The 23,007-nt window shown below is 40.8% G+C and overlaps 1 protein-coding gene across 2 annotated transcripts in view; it reads right to left on the bottom strand.

Moving 5' to 3' along the window:
• The window catches only part of GRID2 (glutamate ionotropic receptor delta type subunit 2), a 2,834,743-nt gene that overhangs the window by 791,981 nt on the left and 2,019,755 nt on the right, over positions 1-23,007 (bottom strand). For both annotated transcript variants that reach the window (XM_069238009.1, XM_069238018.1), the window contains exon 10: positions 21,287-21,484. In XM_069238009.1, the coding sequence (XP_069094110.1) occupies positions 21,287-21,484 (198 nt within the window). The remainder of the gene's footprint in view (positions 1-21,286; positions 21,485-23,007) is intronic.

Here is a 23,007-nt window from a genome sequence, read left to right as displayed (position 1 = left end):
AGCCAATGAGGTAAGTATGTGCCTCTTCAACAACAAATCATTTTCCTTTCCAAACCTACTCTAAAGAATTTACTACCTCCAAATTACAAATGTAACACTTTGTAGTAAAACAAAGACTTCGAACATAATCTCTTAAAAAATAACAATTTGAAAGACTTGTTTTCGTGGCAAAAGCTTTCAAAAAGGCTAGCTACACTCAAGACACTTAGAGGGAGCAATGCCATGAGAAAGATGAGTGGGAAGAGATGACAGGAACAGAAATGTGAGAAAGAGGTTCCCACATAAGGAAATGGAAAAGAAAAGCAGAAGAGTTCATAATCAGGTGAAAATCAGCATACTCCCTCGCAGGAAAAGAACAAGGCCAGCCAAACCATTGGACAACATGAAAACAAAATGGCGTGAAACAGAGGAAAGGAAATGAAACAATGGGAAGAACATGCAGAGTAAATGAAGTTGGCAACATAGTAACAACAATTTAGATAACTTAAAAACGTTTCAAGAAAAAGAGAGAAGAAGGAATAAAAAGTTTAAAAAATACACAATACTATCTTGAAGAAGAAAATTTGAATTATCAATATACAACTCTTATTTACCATACTCATATGCAAATGGGATTACATCAAAGTCCCAGCAATAAAATCTCTACAGCGTTGCTTAAAAGGCAGTGAGATACTCAGCATGCCTGACAAGTTGCACCACGCACGGTATACAAGGAAGCTTGACAATTTTGATCTGTTCTTTCTGTTTGTGCCACTGCTCAAATTGCTAGCAAAGAGAATGATGCTGTGAGCCCTTTCAAGTCTGTTGGGCTAAAAAAGCCTTTGTAGATGACCATCAAATGCAATGCATCTTCCGTCTTGAAGCCATACGTTTTTTTGTGTAGGCTGTAAAGAAAGCTTTCCCTCACATTCAATTCAAATTCCATTCCATTTGTTTGACACTGATACATGTGCTTGCGCAAGTCCAGCACACTCTCTTGGCCTTATGTGTGACACCAAAATACACTACTCATTAGCTATGCGCCTATTAACACTTTTCTGCGGCCATACACAGCAAATGGAATCGCTAGTTACTGGATGCACCTGAAAGTGTTTGGGGGTCTTACCAAGAGCATGAAAAGCCCTATAAAAATTATACAGTGGAATACACAAAATACACAGTGGACAAAGGTGCCTTGCAATATAACAACCGCCTGAAGCCAAGCAATCCACCGGTGAATTGCCAAACGGATGGAAACGGTATTCGGCATACTCATTTATGCATTTAATGCTCCGCACAGAGCCATAGCAAGATGTAGAAGGCATCTATCTGATATAATCCATCACTAAACAGAACACTATTGTACTGCGACATCTTTGTCCACTTACCGGTAGATTCGTCTCTAAACAGTACAAAATGCAGCCAAATACAATGTCATCAAACGACTTTAACTACAGGAAATGAGTAGCCCAGAACTGTTAAGGGTACGAAGATTGCAAAAGCTCTGATGGAGACTCGAAATGATAACAAGCACTGTATACGTGCAAAAATATTAAATATGAAACCTTTACTGATTTCACACAGGTTACATTAACGTAGGGGTACATCATTTGCCTGGACCTCCTGGTACAGAATGCGAAGTGAAAGCTGCACCAAATTAATATATGAACAAACAGGACAAATTAAAGGGAAGGAATGAAAACACAGGAAACAAACAACAACAGAAACAAAAGGAAAACGATTTGCATTTAAAAAACATGGGTGTCGAACTAGCTGTATTACAAGTGACGCATCTCCAGTTGCCATAGTCACTGTTGCCTGCAACAACCTCACTAGGCAGTCACGCTGTGAAGGACATTTATACGCGATATTTGAATTTTGATAATTAAGTTTGGAGTCGTAATAGAGTGTATTCCCTTGAATTAGCTGCTTCCTAACGAGGCTCTGACCTCCTACGCTTGACAACCATTGTGTTATTGCCATTAATGGATATTTATTTCAGGGTCTTGGTAGTGGTTCTCTTGAGGAAAGAGGATGTCCGCTCTCACGTATCTTAGAACATGATTACAGCACATTTGTGCTGTAAACATATTAATTTAATTTGAATGGACCTGACTCACAAAACAATTGTGTACCTAACTTGAACAAGGGTAAACAGATGGCTTTACGCTCTTAAAGAAAGTTTCTTATTAATAACATTACACTAGTGTGGGTATATTATGTGAGAGCGAATGGAGTTGCAGGGCTCAGCCCTTTGTTTTCAAGGGTAGCAGGAGGGTGACCACCTCATTTCAGGCCAGTACGGATACTGCCTTCAGTCCTGAACTTTTCCCGTACAAATCACTGATTTCAGGTGCGTTAGTTCATTTAGTTCATTGGATGCAGAACAACACTTCAATACCTAAGGTGCCTTAGGTTATCACAGAAATGTCCAAGACTGGAAACGGTGTCCATATTGGCCTCGCGGGAGGAAGTCACCATAGATAAGAGTGCCTTAGAAATTTGGTAAACAATGAACAGGAGACTTGGTCGGTTGTAACAAAATTCTGCAAAGCACATTCCCATCCTGGATATGAATAGATAAATATTCCTGCCAGGGTGTGCATAAACCTATATGCAGGCCGGGTATGGGTTGGAACACTCCTCAAGTGATGGCCTGCTTTGTAGGGGAATATGCTTGTCTTTGGGGAAAGTACTTTCTTCGAAGAAAAAACGTTTTCAAGCGCATCCACATTTTTGCATTGCATTTAAATGGACGTAAATGTACCTCATGTACATTCATATATATTTCAATAATAAATCATCTAAGTACTACAGAATTCTCAAAATAATTTCAAAATGATTCCTCGTTTTATGCAACAATCAGAAATTCAGCAGAAAACTTGTTGAACCATTTGTGAATTTCAAGGTGGTTCTCAATGTATCCTAAACATAAAAGGAAACTCATGTAAGTACATTTGTCAGCTACTTTTTATGAATCAGGCCCAATGTGATAGTCTACCTTACACCAGTGAAAGCTACTATTATGATCTCGATGTCTTTGACTTTATTGGCCAAGACAACTTGTTGTCCAGTGAAAAGTGACTCTATCAAAGAAGGTACGCTGCGGTTTTTTCAGGCCATAATTGCATCACTGTTGCCTAGATGCTATGCAGCTGCAATTACATTTTGTGCATTCAAGGTTCGATTCCTTTAAGGCAGACAAATATGTTTTCAAAGTGGCGGTGGGGGGCATTCAGCTCTCAAACAAATTGTGAATCATCATAATATTTGCGCAAAACAAACCACTAACTCTAGAATACGGTACGTATAAGCAAAAGACGTGCTATGTAGATCTCAATGTTTCAAATAAATAGTGGATGAAGGGGCATATAACCAATGAACTGGCGCAGTGTGGTGCTGTGCCAAAATTGACAGTGCCGTGCTGAGTCAGTTCTGAAATGCAGGGATGCGTCGTATTTACAAACATATGGTACACACCAGTGTTTCTCCTAGCACTGGCGCTAAATTTAGTTGCAGCGCCAAAGCAGTTGTCCTTGCACCATAGTGCAAGGGTGTCTGTGTTGAAGGAAAGTGTCCCTTCCTGCACATGAACAATGTACAATGGCGATCTGGCACTTATATGTGTGCAGCAGAACGCAGCTCACATAGAAGTACCAAATTGTCATTATTTAATGATTGTTTATGTGCAGGAAGAGACACTTTCCTTCACATAAACAATGATTAATGGTAGTTTTGCTCTTTCAATGTATGCTGCAGAATGCAGCACAGATAGAAAAAGCAAAAACGAAGAGAAATGAAAGCATTTCTCCTTGTTGTGCCATGCTAACTTCGACCCTGGGGTGGTGTTAGTTTTTGGCACTGCCACAGATTTACAGATTGCTGTAAATCTGGGGCAGCATGAAAAGCAATGGGTGTTGCGGTGGAACGCCCAGAGCAACACCCATTGCACGCCCCTCTTCCACAAAAAATGGTATTGGGGGTGCATATTTACAGGGTGGCATTAAGCCACAAAAAGTGGCTTAGTGTCGCCCTGTAAATATACATAAATGCACAGCGCCACCGGAGCATCACAAAAAGTGACGCTCCAATGGTGCTATGGGGTTTGTAAACATGCTCCGAAGTGTCCCCCAGTTTAGAAGAGGCAGAGCAACACCGGAGCATCACAAAAAGTGACGCTCCAATGGTGCTATGGGGTTTGTAAACATGCTCCGAAGTGTCCCCCAGTTTAGAAGTGGCAGAGCAACTGAAAAGAAAAAGATAGAAACTACCATCCTACTTGCACTAATGACATAGCAAACAATTTAGAGTTGAGAGGATGTGTTACTCTGTCACAAGCGTGACAGGCATGCAATCTGTCATATTTGAAGTGAGTTATATCCAATGGCACTTGTCATATGACAGATGGGATATTCGTCATGGTTCGTGGCGAAGTAACATGGCTGCTGAACTCTAAATCAGGCCATAGTCTTATACTATCCGGGCACAGTAGTATTGGAAGCAAAGTTTAGAAAAAGCGAGGACAATTGGTAAAAAATAAAAAAATTGTTGAAATTCATAATAGAAAGAAAAGTGGAGAAAAATGAAATGGAGAAAAACACAAATGATTCACTGGAGAAGGTGAAATCTGACACAGCCATGGTTAAATTTAAACTATGCTAATGAAATGTAAAAAAAATCAAAATTTTGTGTAACATAATTTGAAACGTTTCTCAAAATTTCGCATTATGCCATTGTACGTAACTTTTTCTCTATGGTTCAGGAAAAAAATGCCTCATGTAGAGGCATTTGGACAGGTATCCTGCCGATATCTGACATGACTTTCTAATACAAAGTACGTCTTCGCATGAATAAATTCAAGTAAGATACCAGCAAACCACATTTCATGTCAAAACATTATTTGCATATTATTCTGCGACCAAACAAAGAGCACAATTTCGCTTCACCCTAAAATTTCTTCCCTACCAGCCATTAAGAATGAAACTGACACAATGTGCATAAAAAAGGGTTTTGCACCTCACCTCCATGTGACGGGGCATATGGCTGCTATATCGTCATGAGACTCTCAATAGAGTCATCATGGGACTCCCTTTTGAATTACCATATATTTAAAACAGCCCTTTAACAGTACCTTATCCTTCATAGTATCACTGTGTATGGATTGCGTAGTTGTACCGGCATAGGCTGAAATTAGCAGGGGAGCAATCATGATGATTTCTATTGTTTTTCCCATTAGATTAATATTTTGGTTGCCCTCAACAAACCAAGAGAACTATATATATATATATATATATATATATATATATATATATATAATTATTGATAGGGTCAAAGTCCTATAAGAACAAAAGTACAAAGCCTGACAGTAAAGATACCAAGAAGAACGTTATTGATTGTTTTATTTCCAGTTTGAAAAAATTATAAATATATTAGGTGGTGGAAAGGTAAGCTAGATAACTATTGATTGCTCACTAATATCAAATTGCAGTGCATTATTAATACTGATGTGTGTGAATTAATGGAAAATGAAAACTGAGAAATCAAATCATAGAAAACCATTTTTTTATGAATTAAAATTTAAGAAAACATAAATAAATCAAACATTAAAGGAAACAATTTAAAGGAAGGACAATCTTGAGGAAAAATCAAAAATTACTTTAAAGTTCAGCAGAGTATAAGGGTAGTGTTGTTTTTTGGTTGTATGGATGGTTGATGTTTAGGGGTGATGCAGGTTGTTTTAGGGGTCATTGATGGGCAATCTCAGGTTTAAAAAATAGGTTATAGGGTTTGAGGATGGGTGGAGTTTAGAGGTAGAAACGGCTTTTATGGTTGAGGGATGGCTGACATTTATGGGTCAGTGATGGATATAGTTTTGGCATGGTGAGGGTTCTTCTGGGGACAGGGATTAGTGGTGTTTGTAGGGGTGGTGAGGGCTCAGTGAATAAAAATCATTTGAAGTAATTCTTTGAAACTGTAAAACATACATGTCTGAATCAATTGTTCCCTGAAGTAAAGCACTATAATAAATACCTCAGACCAAAATGTTTCTCTAGGTAACACCTGCAATCATTGCATTTACACTTTAAAACTAAGCATGCAGAAGCTACTTTCGGAGAAAAAGACTTACCATGAATTAGTGTCTATGAAATTGTTAATGCCATTCATCTTGCAAATTTCCATCAAGCTGTTTAGATCAACTCATTAATGTTCTTCAATGAAATCATTTTTCTATGAACGCACAGACATCTAATTCAGGTAAATATTATTCATGTAAATAAGCATGTTCACATGATTTCACTCTGCATCATTACACCATTCTGAGGGCTGGTTATTATTCATATTAACACTTCCTATTTACTTCAATCATAAAATTAATAAGACTCTGAAATACATGTCTGTAAGTGTCAACACTGTCTGTTAGTGTTGCCTTAAGACTATCAGCTACAAAACCACATGTACATCAATGCAGAATGTAGTCCATGGGAGGAAGGAACACTAACCAGTCCTGCACCATCCTTCCATCACTTCTGCAAGATCTTTCTCTAGCTTAGGGATAGCTGCATTGTCTCCTTAAGTAATAAGGCTCTGATAAAGAGTGGTGTTTGAGGTAAGAGATTTACTGGGCCTGATAACTACCAATACCACGAGGCATGGTCTTTTTAAGGTTAATCAATTTAGGAGACAAAAATGGGTGCTTATTACACCCTTTTTCATATGTGTCTGCGTTTCCCCCAAGGTTTCCTTTATTAACATCAGCAGGTTAGACGTTTCTGAAATTTACCAGGGGGAAATTGCAAGTGGTAAGGTAATTACATATTACTCCTAATTGTGATCAGAATTTTCATACATTCATTCACATGACAATGAAGCCATATGTTGGGCAGGTCTGGAGTAATGTATGTCACATTTCAAATACTGTGAAACGAGGATTCATACCCCACATTTGGCTTCATTATCATGTGACTGAAGGTACGAATTGGTATAATTATGAAATTGCAGGATTACCTGTTCAATCTACCGTGGGAGAAATAATACACAATCTCTTGCCCTGAAGAAGTTCCATATTGTGAAAGGAATGAAACTTGTTGACTGTTATGTTGTTTTTTGTGATGAAGAATAAGAGACATTTTTAATTGCCATTTGGCTTTTTTGTCATTTCATTACACTTTAGAGTGTAGGCTTCTTCACTTGGATTTATTGACTGCTTCTGCACGTCTGCAGAGGTACCCAGCATAGCTGAATATCAGGAAAAGGAGCACCTGAGGACAACAATTATATAAAAGGTTAATCAACTATGTTCTGGATTTCCCTTTTGGTCACAGCTGTTTGTATTGTGTACATATAATTATATATATATAGTTAATAGATATAGTTAATATATATGCTGCTATAATAGCATTTCTGAGAATTTAAGGTGGTACAAAAGTAAAGACGAAGGACTCCTAATTATAGGATTTCAGTCCTTTGGAATTTTAGGAGGCAACTCGCTTCCCCTGTGCTCTGTTATTCAGCAGAGAGGGACTCTAAGCCTCTCTAATAGTTAGAGATTATTTTGAGTATTATGCATCCAGTAGGGTCCATAACACAAATGGTTTTGCGGATATGAATATCCTTTCTGAGCAATGTTTCAATTTCGGAATCATTTCTTTAGGAAATGTAGACATCCTAATAATTTCTGGGTTCAAATAACATCAAGAGCATAAATAATTTCTTGCATCTCACACACACACACACAAACACACACACAAGCAATCAAACTAGAATTTTACTGATGCATATTTGATAGCATACCAAAAAAACGTAAAATGTACTGTTAGAGATGGGGTCTTTGGTTGGTAGTCAGGGTAACCCCTGTCGAAACAAGGCCCCTCACTCTAGTCAGGGCAAAGGAGAAACAAACCTGGTTATCCCCCACTCACCCCCTTGTTAGCTTGGCACGAGCAGGCAGGTTTAACTCAGAAGCAACGTGTAAAGTATTTGTACCAACACACACAGTAAAATGTGTAAACACTGCAAAATTGACACCACACCATTATAGAAAAATAGGCAATATTTATCTTAATCAAACAAGACCAAAATGAAAAAAATCCAACATACACAAGTTAAAATATGCATTTTCAAAAGAAGAAGAGTCTTTACTCCATAGAAAACAATGGAAACGATGATTTTGCACAAAGTACCTGGTTAGCTCCAAAAAATAAATCCACACGGGTGAGCGTGCATCGGAAAAGGCAGCGATGCATCGATTCCTTCCTTGCAAGGGAGGCTGCGCATAATTTCTTCTCCAATCGGGTCGGCGATAAGTTGTTTTTCTCCTTTGCAAGAGGGTGAAGTGTCGATTTCTAGACGGGGCATCTCGAATCTGCGCAGTCTGGTTGACTTTGAGGCCCAAGGAAAATCCGGTTGCCTGGTGTTAGAAAACCATGCTGTGTCAGGTTTGCATCGTTATCAGCAGTCACAAGCGGGTAATGCACGTAGTTTCTTCAGCCACGATGTGTCAATCTCCAGCTGCAATGCAGGTGGAGCATCAAGTTTAGCCGCGAAGCCAGCGGTGCGTCGTTTATCAGCCGCGTTGCAGATGGTGCAACAAAAATTTCCCTGCATGGTGTTCTGTGTGTTAATTTTCAGCTCTTGTTCTGCCATCTTCACCTTTCAAGGGCAAAGGGACTGGATAGGACACCACTTGGCAGGTCAGGAGTCTCAGCACAGAGAGTACAGATGGTAGCAGAGGAAGTCTTTGATGGCCCTGAGACTTCAAAACAGGAGGCAAGCTCAGTTCAAGCCCTTGGAAATTCTTCACAAGCAGGAATATACCACAAACTCCAATCTTTGTTCCCTGTTACAAGCAGAAGCAGCAACTGCAGGATAGCCCAGAGAAGCACAGGCAGGAGAGCACTCCTCCTCAGCTTTTCAGATCTTCTCCTTGGCAGAGGTTCCTCTTGGTTCCAGAAGTGATCTTATTTTCAGGGGTTCTGGGTCCAATACTTATACCCCTTTCTGCCTTTGAAGTAGGCCTACTTCAAAGGAAAGTCTCTGTTGTTCACAAGATCCTGCTTTGCCCAGGCCAGGCCCCAGACACACACCAGGGGATTGGAGACTGCATTGTGAGAGAGCAGGCACAGCCCATTCAGGTGTAAGTTACCACTCCTACTTCCACTCTAGCACATCTAGCTCATCAGGATATGCAGGCTACAGCCCAGCTCCCTTTGTTTCACTTTCTAGAGGGGATGCATAAACAGCCCAACTGTCAAACTGACCCAGACAGGCAATCCACAAACAGGCAGAGTCACAGAATGGTTCAAGCAAGAAAATGCCTACTTTCTAAAAGTGGCATTTTCAGACCAACAATCTAAAAAACAACTTCACTACAAGATATATTTTTAAATTCTGAGTTCAGAGACCACAAACTCCATATTTCAATCTGCTTGAAAGGTGAATCTGCACTTTAATAATATTTAAAAGCAGCCCCCATGTTAACCTGTGACAGAGATAGGCCTTGCAACAGGGAAGACTGAATTTAGCAGTATTTCACTGTTAGGACATGTAACACACATCCATACATGTCCCACCTTTTACATACACTGTACCCTGCCCATGGGGCTACCTAGAGCCTACCTTTGGGGTGCCTTACATGTATTAAAAGGGAATGTTTAGGCCTGGCAAGTGAGTGCAGTTGCCAAGTTGAATTGGTAGTTTCACACTGCACATACAGACACTGCAGTGGCAGGTCTGGGCCATGTTTCCAGGCCTACTAGTTAGGGTGGCACAACCAGTGCTGCAGGCCCACTAGTAGCATTTTGATTTACAGGCCCTGGGCACATCTTGTGCACTTTACTAGGGACTTACTAGTAAATCAAATTTGCCAATCATGGATAAGCCAATTTGCGCATACATTTTACATAGGAGCATTTGCTTGCACTTTAGCTCTGGTTAGCAATGGTAAAATGCCCAGAGTATCAAAAACAGCAAAAACAGAGTCTTGTACACATCAACAACCTGGGAAGCAAAGGCAAAAAGTTAGGGGAGACCACTCCAAGGATGCCAAGTCTAACTTACACATTTTGTCACTTTTGTTTAGCCCTGAACAATTAAAACAGAGAATATTTCAATGAAAATTTCTCAAAGTCTAATTGCTTGGAGTTACTGATTGCTCATTCTCATAACTAACACAAGAGCAGTCCTCTTCACTATCTGCCCAAAGGATCTTTTCTTACTCTCCCTTTCTCTCATATGTTTACTCATTCTGTGCCTCTGTCTTCCTCTTTTTGGCTGTCATTTCTTTCTTTCTTCCTCATCCCCTCACTCATCTCCGACTTCCAACAATGTCTCTTGTCTGTCTCCCTGTCTTCGACACTTTTTCTCCACTAGTAATTGTCTTGCTCTCCTGTCTCCTGTCTCTGTCTTTCTCCCCACCTTCCACACTCTCACAGCTCCTTATTCCTCTTATTCAACTCCGAACATTGTGTACACTTATCTTTAGCTCCATTATCTCTTTCTTTTTCTCCCTGTCTACCTTTTTTCTCTCTTGTTGCTTTTCATTCTCAGCCAAGATTTATTAGCTTTGACACAAGCTTACTACCTTTCACTTGTAGTGGATATTTGTAAGTGTTCCCATGCAGTCTTTGATTGATACACACTACCTTGTTCTTGACATTTATTTAAAATTCCCATTTGTATAATATTGGGCTTTTATACCAGGACTATATTTGTTCTGTTACCTGCTATGTTTTGTACCCCTTTCATTAATCTTCTTTACTTTGCTCTCCAAGTAATGATGCTTGACCAATAAGTCCATATCTCAATAAAGTCTTAGTTCCTTGCAACTGTCAAAAGAGGAATTGCACCCATTCATCATCAGGTCCTTCGCCACCTTTCTTAAAGCAAACTAACTACAGTGTGTGCAGTTGGATAGAGTAGATCAATCACTCCTCTTGAATGACCTTGCCACTTTGACACATAAAATGACTTCTGTTGCTGAGTCTGTCTACAAGAGCCGGGCTAATAATACAGTTTAAAAAACCTTCCTTATTGTATCAAGGGTAACCTAAAAGGTAATGGTCTTCTTCCAGGAGAAATACAACTCACAGTACATTGCTAAACTTCTGAGATTATATCACCACAAGATGGCAATGAAATTACATTTCATCACCTGAGTTAAGGTCATTGGGCCAGTGTGGTGTGGGTCTGGAATATCAAACAAGGAATATCGAGTGCCCTCAATATTGTGACTAGAATATCAAGACAATTGTATCAACAGGTTAGCATGTATAGATTTTCTATACCTAACTCAACATCTTCGTATCTTGCCAATATATTGTTAAGGTACGTAGAAGTGGAGTTAAGAATATTAGGTATAAATCTTCCTATGTGCATTTACCTCCTCAATATATTTCTTGTCAATATTTTGATCATGATATTGTGACCACTTGATAGTCTGGTCACCGGCGAGTAGTAAATGTAATCTGTGGATAAATCACCAATTGCAGATCTCACCCTTTCACTGTAATAACATAGGGGGTCATTTTGACCCCGGCGGTAAAATCCGCCTACCACCATGGCGACGGCTGCTAAAAGACCGTTGCCGTGGCTACCAGCCATCAGCCGGATTATGACCACAGCCGGATTTCCACCAGAAGGATGGCAGAAATCTGGCTTTGGCCATACCTGTGCATGGCGGTAAGGTGGCAGCAGCGCCATGCCATTAGACCACCACAGACCGTATCATGACACATGATACAGCCTGCCGATGTTCTGCCCGATCCCATTTCCTGCCGGAGGGCTCCCTGGACACAGGTAAGTGGGTGCTCCGAAACGGGAGAGGGTGGGGGTGTTGTGTGTGTGTGTGTGTGTGTGTATGTCTGTGCGTGCGTGCATGCAGGTGTGTGTTGCGTGTTGTATGTGTGTGCATGTATGAATGTGTGAGTGCGTGTATGTTGTGTTGTGTGAATGTGTGTGTGCCTGTATGTATGTAAGTCTGTTTGGATCTGTGTGTGAATGGATATATGCATGTGTGGATGAATGTTGGAATGGGTGTGTGTATGCGGGTGTGAATGAAGGTTCGTGTATGAAGGGGGGTTTGGAGGGGAAGAGTGGGTTGGGGGAAACCTGGGGAGGTGGAGGCGGTGGGGAAAACCACTATCAGTGACAGGGAAGGGATTCCCTGTTACTTATAGTGCCTACCGCCATGAGTTTCATGGCAGTGAGGTTGCCATGAAAACCATGGCGGTAGGCGGGGTCATAATCCCGCAGGCGGACAAGTGATGGCCGCCGGGCTGGAGAGTCAAGTCTCCAGCCCGGAGGTCAATACCGCTGTGGCGGTCAGTGTGGTACATTGGCGGTTTGGCTTTAGGCAAACTGCCAATGTCTTAATATGGAGAAACGTAACCCCAGCCTGTTGGCAGTACTTTCCTCCATATTACCGCCGTCCGCCGGGGTCATAAAGACCCCCATAATTCCCTGTACCTAATCAAACATCTGAACTTTTGGCACTAGCAAAATAGCCACTTGACTTTAATACTCAAGCTGGGCTGCAGGCATGAAAACACTACCATTTTAGTTAGTATTACCTTATTTTAGAAGGATTGCTGGTGATAATGAAGCTCTCAGAAACAGTAGTGGATTGAAGATTTTTATACCAGCTGTCAGCCAATGGAATGATTTTACAACTATTCTGTGTTTTCTTTTTTCTTTGGTGGGACATTTTTATCTACAACTACAAGCATTATTAAATACCATCCCTTCTGTAAGGAAGGTACCGGGACATTAGCAGTGGCATCCCAGCTGAAGACTTCATTCACAGATTGCCAATGTGACTATAAGGCTCTTTTATGACACTCAGTGCATGCAGCTTTTGTCCTTCTATACTTGTGTGGGTCTTCAAGGGCAGTTTAGTTGCAGTTGATTGGTTTTATGAATAAATATGCTGCCAAGTGATGAAACTAATGAGTATTTTCTAAGTTTGGAAAATTAATATAAATCTATGTGACTGAGTTGCTCTGATAAGTATATCACATGGCTGTTGTTAGACTTTTCATCCTTGGCGTGGTCTCCCTAAACGTGTTGCCTCTGTTCCCCAGGTTGTTGATGTGTGCTGGACTCTGATTTTACTGTTTTTGGTACTCTGGGCACTTTACCACTGCTAACCATTGCTAAAGTGCAAATGTTCCTTTACAAGATGTGTATGTAATTGGTTTATCCATGATTGGCATATTTGGTTTACTAGTAAGTCCCTAGTAAAGTGCACTAGAGGTGCCAGGGCCTGTAAATCAAATCCTTCTAGTGGGCCTGCAGCACTGGTTGTACCACCCACATAAGTAGCTCTGTAATCATGTTTCAGACCTGCCATTGCAGTGTCTACGTGTGCAATTTGAACTGTAAATTTGACTTGGCAAGTATACCCACTTCCCAGGCCTAAACCTTCCCTTTTCTTACATGTCAGACACACCCCTAAGGTAGGCCATAGGTAGCCCCAAGGGCAGGGTGCAGTATATGGTTAAGGTAGGACATATAGTGATGTGTTTTACATGTCCTGACAGTGAAATATTGCTAAATTAGTTTTTCACTGTTGCAAGACCTGTCATAGGTTAACATGGGGGCTACCTTTAAATCTGATTAAAGTGAAGATTCCCTTTGGGAACGGATGGACATGTGGAGTTTGGGGTCTCTGAGCTCACAATTTAAAAATACATATTTTAGTAAAGTTGATTTTGAGAATGTGTGTTTGAAAATGCCACTTTTAGAAAGTGAGCATTTTCTTGCTTATACCATTTCTGTGACTCTGCCTGTTTGTGGATTCCCTTTCTGGGTCACTTTGACAGTTGGGCTGGTTGCACCTCACACTAGACAGTGATAAAAAGGGAGCTGGGGTGTAGTCTGCATTTCCTGATGAGCCATCTGTGCTAGGAGGGAGGGGAGGGGTGGTCACTCACACCTAAAAGGGCTGTGCCTGCCCTCACAAATGCAGTCTCCAACCACCTTGTGAGTGTCTGGGGCCTGGCCTGGGCAAGGCAGGATTTCACATTCAAAAGAGACTTTACTTTGAAGTAGGCCTTCTTCAAAGGAGAAATTGGGTATAAGAAGGGCACCCAAAATCACAGACTTTAGAAACACTTCTGGAAACAAGAGGAACCTCTGCCTGAAGACGAGCTGAAGAGCTGAGGAAGAAGAGCTGCCCTCCCTGTGACTGTGCTTTGTGGATCTATCCTGAAGTTGCTGCTTCTGCCAGTGTAAGAGGGCAAAGACTGGACTTTGTGTGCCTTCCATCTTGAGAAGAGCTCTCCAAGGGCTTGATTTAGAGCTTGCCTCCTGTTGTTTGAAGTCTCAGGGGCAGCAAAGACTTCTCTCTGCCAGCACCTGGAGTCTCTGGAGAGACTCCTACTCTGCCCTGTGGTGCCCATCCAGTTCCTGGGACCCTGAAAGGAGAAGGCGGCAGCCTAAAGAAAAGGAAATCCACGCGCAGAGCGCCATGCGGGGAAAAGATCAACGCAACTCCGATCTGCCGCTGAAGAAATGACATGCTGCCAGCTCTGCGGCTGAAAATCGACGCTCGCTGGAAACGAGACTGAACAATTGAAGCACGGAGCAGGAGAAACGACGCGAAGCATCGCTGACAGAGGCTCAGAGATCGAAACCCACGCTGCGTGATTTTTTAATCATCGTGCGGCTGGATTTCTAATGCAAGTACCGCTGGGCATGTGAAAACAACAAAAGACCTGCCCAGACCCGAGAGACCCAAGAGTGCTGACCCGGATCGATGCATTGCTCTCCTGCAGAGAGATGGAACGACACGCCCCAACCCGACGAAAGGAGAAAACAACGCAAGGTCCCGCTCGTGAGTGGAATCGACGCATCGCAAGCCCTGTCTGCTGCACACTTATTTTAACGCACCCAAGGTCAATTTCCCGCTAACAGTGTTAGTGTGTATTTAAAACTACTTAAAGACTGTTTTTCAATTTTTTTGATAACTTGACTTGTGTATTGTGGATTTTTGTCATTTTGCTCTTGTTTCGTTTAGATAAATATTTCTTATTTTTCTAATCCTGTGTTGTGTCATTTTGTAGTGTTTTCATTAAGTTACTGGGTTAGCTGAGGGTGATTCTCTTTTACCCTGACTAGAGTGAGGGTCCTTGTTTGAACAGGGGGTAAGCTGACTGTCAACTAAAGACTCCATTTCTAACAGCTGTTATAATTTGAAAGAATATCTGGAGATTCATTCACAAAATGTGAGGTGCATGGATCCCAATTAACAATCAGAATATGCATGGGTAGTCAATTCCTTTGAAATCCAATTATTTTTCCAAAGTATGATTTACTTCCTACATGTACCTGTTATTAAGCAACACAACATTTTTTCTCAATACAGTTGATAGCAGTCTGGTACTTTTACACTACATCTCATGCATTCACAATGCTTTTCATCCTTAAATTTTTCAAATTCAAAGGAATGCAAAGTTAGACATCTTATTGGATATTACAAAGAATTCCCCTATATGTTTTAAGTGTGCTATAAAGAAATATTTCGATGCAGAGGATAAATTGAGATATTGTACAACTATGGTGATCATTTTTTTCATTACAAAAACATAGGGGCATATTTACAATGAACTGGCGCAGTTCCAAAATGCAGGGATGTGCAGTATTTAAAGGCGCAGCCCTGTGTTTCCCCTAGTGCTGGCGCTAAATTTAGCTGTCAACAAAGCCATCCTTGCATCATAGTGCAAGGGTGTCTCCATTGAAGGGAAGGATTGTTTATGTGCAGGAAGGTGTCTCTTCCTGCACATAAGCAATCTACAATGGTCATCTAGCACTTCTATGTGTGCAACTGAACGCAGCACAAGGGGAAGTACCAAAGTGTCATTATTTAATGATTTTTTATGTGCATGAAGGGAAACCTTCTTGCATATAAACAATGATTAATAGCAGTTTTGCTCTTTGTATGCGTGAAAGCATTTCTCCTTGTTGTGCCATGCTAAGGCCACCCGTGGGGTGGTGCTACTTTTTGTTGCTGACAGAGATTTTCATATTCCTGCAAATCTCGGCCAGTGTCAAAAGCAATGGGTGATGCAGTGGAACACCCACAGCAACACTGTTGGACTTTTTTGCTTATGCAGGGTCATCCCCAATCTTTTTGCCTCCTGCCACATAGACTCCTGCTCTGACAAGTGGTGCCCTTCCCAGTCCCTGGGCCGTTGAAAGGAAAGCTGGTGGAAATCCAAGGAAATCAACCTCGGCAACTTCGGACTGCGTCGCTGCTGAATCCGGTGACGCTGCCTGCAACCGGCTCTGTGATCTTCGCTGGAACACGACGACCTTCGCAGGCCCAACGCCACTGCAGCCCCACTGAAGTCCGCGACTCCGTGGAAGTTGCTGCACCACGTCGTGACCGACACCACTCAAAGTGCGCGGATTCAACGTTTCGCACAGATGGCGCAAGTCCCGACTTCGTGCATCAACTTGTTTTTACTCTTCACAATAGGTACTGTACTTGGGGGTCTACGTGACTCCGTGTACGGCACCGCTGGTGTCGGCTTGTTGGTAACGACTCCGTCATGACGCCGTGTTAACATCTCATCGAAGCATTTTGTGTTTCTAAGCACTATTTTTGAGTTTAATCTTTAAAAATTCATAACTTGACTTGTGTATGTCGGATTTTAGTCGTTTTGGGCTAGTTTTGTTTAGATAAATATTTCCTATTGTTTTAAACTGGTGTTGTGTAATTTTGTAGTGTTTTCATTAAGTTACTGTGTCTGTTGGTACAAATACTTTACACCTAGCACTCTGAAGTTAAGCCTACTGCTCTGCCAAGCTACCAAGGGGTTAAGCAGGGGTTAGCTGAGGGTCATTCTCTTTTACCCTGACTAGAGTGAGGGTCCTTGCTTGAACAGGGGGTAATCTGACTGTCAACCAAAGACTCCATTTCTAACAAACACCCATTGCAGTCCCCTCTGCTGCAGAAAACTGCATCAGGGTGCATATTTACAAGGTGGGGTTAAGCCGCAAAAAGTGTCTTTGCGCCACCTAATAAATCCGTGTAATGCACAGCGCCACCGGAGCGGCACAAAAAATGATGCTCTGGTGGCGCTATGGGGTTTGTAAATATGCCCCATAGTTTGGGTCTCAAAAATAAGCCATTCCATGCAGCAAATACTTGCACCTACGATAAGAATACAATTAGGCATTTTCATAATATGACACAATGATAAGGAGTGTAACATGGAAGTCTAAGTAAATCATAGATACCCAAGATTTCCTATGGTGACTGTGTGTATTCCAGCGGGCTGTCTGCATAGTAGAAAATACACTCGAGAGTGTCTACTAGAAATATGAGAACACAACTTTTTTTCTCCTTGGGAAAATACACTTATCATGGAGAAACGGTATTCCCTAAAATCAACAGGAAATATAGGTGTGGTCCAGTGGCTTACCCATCGTGAAAAGGGACGTACTCCTCCAATTTTCAGAAGTGGCTTTTTAGTATGGGAACTGACTTGTGAACTGTTTGTGGACATCCACCAGTTTAGAAGCTTGCATGTTTTTACAAAACGTTATGCTGGTTTACTTACCTTGATACCATTCTTATCCCTGTGTTTAGAAATGTACTCTAATGGAGAAATATAAAAACTGATTGATATTTTATTTATTATTCTCTGCATTTGCTATCACAAAATACATCTTGGGACATACAAACATGATAAATAGTGATAACAATTCACATGATTAAAATCCTGTTGAAGACAAGAAGCAACGTAAAAAGCCAGGGCAGGGAAAGCAAAAATTTTCAGCCAGTAAGACAATATAAGAATTGTTAAAACATGGAATATTAGCTGCTAAAATGATACAAGTTAAAAACCAGTCATTTGTCCATCTTCCACTTTTGACCCAGGCACTACAGATATACATGCAAACAGCATGATAGATTCCTGTGTGTCCTGTCCTATAACAGAGGGTTGACATATCTGTCCCATTTGAAACATTGTAAGTGTTAAATAAGGGGGTAAGCCATTTTATGAGCACGCTCCCTACCATAGGACAGAATAGCATAAAATGGGCGATATTTTTAATTTCCCCACTGGCACAATCACACAATTCATCGTTCCCCACGGCATTGCTTCATTTGACAACATAGCCTTCAATGTAAGGGTCTCCAAGCAAAACTTTACCTATAATGAACGGCGAACCTCGGGTAAGTCTCATCCAAATAAGGTTCGAAGCGAATAACAGTGTTGTGCTCTATAAATCCATGTACCCAGGTCCCACTCCTACTAAACTCATGTAGCTTTTGGTTTTCATACAGCCAATATGGTCCCCATAACCTGGTTATCATTCCCCCATTAATCATAGTGGGACCCTCATAAATAATATTGAGTTTCAGCAATATTAAGGTGTTACAAACATGATTCCACCAAGGTATCCCAGCAGCCTGAGATAATGGGCTACCTCCTTTATGGCATCCAAATAGATGCCCCTAGTTGGTTTCTCTGCAAGGGAACCAAATCAGTTCTTAGAGCTAGGGCAATGAGATTGGTAATTGGTTTATTGCCCAATACCAAGTAAAGAACACCTAGAAGGGTGCCAGCACCCAAGAGCAATATTGCTCTCAGGAACCTGTTCTCAATTCTTTTCAGTATGGAAGAGTCAATATAACCCCAGATTTCTTCTACATATATTGCTACTTTAACTGCCTATGTTTTGTAAACATGTAGTAGTAAACTCAGTGACTGTCACCCTGTTCTATGCTTACATCCAATGACTGTGGCTGCTACCTGCTTTAATATTGCAGCTGTTTTTTTCCATTGGTGTCTCCAAGTCAGTTTGTTGCCAAGCCATATCCCAAGATAGTCAAAGTGGTTTACCTGTTCCAAAATGTCACTGTTCACCAAATAAAATCACTTTTTCTCAATCTTTCTTCAATATCATGGATATAATTTTGGAAACATTGATGGTCAAATGTTTCCTTGAACAGTAGTCAAGAAAACCCTTACTCAACTTATGTACAGAGAGCTCAGTAAGAGAAAGCAGGACCACGCTGTCTGCGTATAATGACACAGGAATACATGAATTGCCAAGTGTCGGGCAATCTAAATTTAGATTATACAGGTGAGGTCCAAAGTCATTCACACCTCCAGCAGTTATCAGTAAACTCTATGTGAAGTCTTCCCTAGGCTTCTTGCGCACCTGAGCAAAGATGTAGCTATGCAACTTCTGCAAGGCTATAATCAGATACTGATGAACATTCTGTTGTTGTAATGCTAGCCAAAGTAAGTTCCTATCTACTAGATCAACAGCAGCTTTCAAATCAATGAGCGTTAAAAATAAGGGTACCTTTCCTTGTCTGGCGTACTTTACACATATAGATTATGAGCACATGGCCTGTTCTACCGTTTCAAAGACTCCTTTTAACCTGCTTGATTGTCAGCTGATATTTTGCTATCTTCAGCCAAATCTTGTATATGACTGGAAAGCATCCTCCCATATATCTTACCCACCCCATGTAATGATATCGGGTGGTAATTAGATGGGTCCATTCTAATGCTTTTCTTAAATACTAGAACAATTGAACAATTATCACCCTACGCCATGGTTTAGGTGCATCTCTAGATCTCAACACAGCAGTAAAAACCTTGGCAAAAATAGGGACCCAAAAAAGATGAGCTGTGTAAAAACCTATGGAGGCAAAATCTGGGCCCTGTGCTTTACTGGGTTTTTCTTGTAGAATGGCTTCTTTAACCTCAGATTTAGTAAGACCTGAACCAGCCACTCGTGGGGGTGGTCACTTAAGCATAGATATAACCTGTTGGGAAGAATTACTTGGCCTAGTGGAGGTATAACGCCTGGAAACGTGTGATCCATTACTCTGCCCCTAAACACATGACCTTCTTATCCCTGCATTTGTTATACCCCATCTGATGAGTAAAAGATGTTCCTGGAATTATTGTCCCTGGCTGCCTGTTCGACCCTATCTCAGATCTTCAGTCTCATCTCAAACTTTTTTCTTTAGATCAATTCTTTATATTTCCTTCTCAATCTAATGAAAGTGCAATCTGAAGCTGCCCTGTTGTGGCACCTCAGGAAGGCATCTGATTGCTCCTTCTTTCTTATCCAACATTCCAAACCAGTTACCAATGTGGTTATTAACACTCACATATTCCACACACTCAGTCATTGTGTAGGGTGAGATCTCCTCAATGGTTTGTTCAAATAGGGTCAATACCCTTTTATCATCAGACTCTTTATATCCTTTCATTAACAGCTCCACAACACTAGAGTGGATCTGAAGTTCTCAGATCGTTTGAAAAATGATGATATTTTTCTGCATTCCACCGGACAGCACTTCTAAAACCTCCTCCCTATAATGCTGTTTCAGGTGAGGGAGCTTCTAATTTGAGTCCAACATAAAGAGATGCAATAAGTCAGTTATAGTTGGTGTCTGGGCGGGGTAGTACCCACATATCCTTCACTGACAGTCAGGATTCTATATTAATTTAAAAAAAATAACTATAATGACGAACCTGAGCCTAAACCCTTCCCCCCATGGCTTGCTCACCCTGTTATTTCCCAAAAATGGTTCAGATATGTCCCATGCAAGATTTTCCTTGGGAGTGCACTTCCTTCTGTGTTACATGTCAATGAGGTACTGAAATCTCCACAAACCAGTTAAGTATGGTGTGAAAATTCACTGCAGGCCCTTCTATCTATCACCTAAGATTGATTTCTCAAGGTCATCTAGCACAAGTTTATCTCTGCCCTTCTTCCCCTGAGATTCATAGACATTTAAGACATCCACAACCCCTTCCATTAATTGGTTTGGACCCAATATAATATGTACTATAAGTAATATGTACTATATTGCTAGTGAGAAAATGGAAAAACGCCCCTGAAAAACTGGTTGAATTATTCACAAGTATCAGAGGGCAGAATTGTCAGAGTTTACCATCAAATATCACCCATAAAACTTAAACATTTGTTTTTATAATAAAACACAGATTCAGGTCACATAACATCATTAAAACGGGAAATTACCAACAGTGGGATGAAGTCAATTCAATTAGACATATGGCACAATAGAAGGAATGATGTAAGGTATTAAGTATAGTGTTTTCCAATTAGGAATTTGTATCTGTTGCTCAGGTATTCAGCTTATACTTCAAATGGGCTACTTACCAACCAAGCACAGGTTAATATAAATAGCAAAACAGAGACTAAATCAACATGTTGTTTGACTTTTACCCATACACATGCATGTCAAGTGCAAAGTCATTTCCGGTGCTCATGCTTTCTATACCAGCTGATCAGAGACTACCAGCCTTACCTTAAGCACCAGTTCTCCCATCAATCCACTCCAGGTCCCATCCTCTCTGGCACTTCCATATTTGTGATCTGGAGCAATGTATATTTCATACTTGAAGCCCAAATAATTGGCTAAGGCATCTAGGACATCAATGGAGAATCCCTGGTATTTCTTTGGTTTACCCAAGACATTTTCAGAAACCATCACAAATGGCTCCTCCTGCACAGTAAAGAAAGACATTCTTAAGAGGCAAGATAATGTGTCTCAGGGTGTTCATAAAGAAAATACATGTGAAATTAGTGTAACAATGGAAAGGAAAGAAGAGAAAGTACTACAGGTAGGCCACTGCTGTACAGACATCATGGAATTTGAACAAAAAATGCTGATGTAAAATTCCAGCAGTATATGTTGAACAATTATCTTCAAAACATATTAAATTGTAAATATAAGGTTCTACTTTATGCAGTTGTGCCTATATTAAACATACATAGATACCTATACATATTGACTGCAGCTAACGCCGGCCATAACCATCTAGTCAATCAATGACCATGCCTATGGGAACGACGTTGAATCCGCTAACTTGCTATAACGCAATTAATGTGCTCTAATGTCTGATTTAGAGATATTACAATTTTATTGGTAATGTTGTCTTTCCTTCCTACTGGTAGAAGGATGTGTCATGCTCCTTTCAGTGAAAAATGTTCTTATGGTAATTCTTACCCTCTTCTCCATCAACCTTGAAAGAGCATTACCTCAGATGTCTTCATAGCCTGATGACAGCTGAAATACGCTCACCGGTTCTTGTGTAAAGTATAAAAATGCCACTTTATTTCTCTACTCTCCCTGCTTTCTTCTCAATTACACTAAATAAATTCTAGGATCACCCTTCCTAACACAGCTGACACTAACACTAAATGAATATGGTCCCTCACTTTAGAACTATTTCCAGTGTACCTTAACCCTTCCAGATCTTCAGGGCGAGGCGCAATATTGTAGCTGAGACTGCCTCACCTAAATTATATACATAATTATAATAGTGCCCTTTTCTGTGCTAGATGAGCACCCTTATGCATTTAATATTCTACAGAATCTAGGTGCGATGTTGACATGCTCAACATAATGTATGTTTTTAATTACTAATGTCATTTCCTCTGTGTGATACTCCCCAGGACTTATCCCATCGTGCACTGATCCCCAGGCTTTAGTCTCCCCCAAATGGGCGCTTTTGTATTTGAAGGTAAAACCTAATTACTACCACTTGTACCACATTCTTAACCTTCCTAAGCTCCTCATATTTTCCTTCAGTTGAGAAACTGAGCGCTGTCCACAAATCGGAATGGAGCGGTTCTTTGTTGACGGTTTTTATTTTATGCTTCTGTGGCTTGCAGTAATCACAGACTTCCACAATCATTGTTCATACTTGATATGAAACCTACACCAGACAGCCAACAGATTTCTTGATTTGAATGGGTTAATCCGTCAATTGGTGAAACAATGCCATCGGGAATGGTTCAATCCATTTCTATCATGATAATCTATCAATCTTTGCTAGGAAAATTCATTTAATTTAGTTATTTGTTACCACCAGAACAACACCTAAGCTATTCTACTCTAGATCTTCAGTTTCACAACTGCCACCAGTGACAAATTATCCAAAACTCTATGACTTCTTGCAAGACCTTGAGAAACTCAAGCCCAGTACCGTCGCTTCTGTTCCCTTCTTATCCATCCCAAATCGT

The sequence above is a fragment of the Pleurodeles waltl genome, chromosome 1_2, assembly GCF_031143425.1.
Source record: "Pleurodeles waltl isolate 20211129_DDA chromosome 1_2, aPleWal1.hap1.20221129, whole genome shotgun sequence".
NCBI lineage: Eukaryota > Metazoa > Chordata > Amphibia > Caudata > Salamandridae > Pleurodeles > Pleurodeles waltl.
The sequence above is the reverse complement of the archived record's forward strand: the minus strand, read 5'-3'. Positions and strand labels throughout refer to the sequence as shown.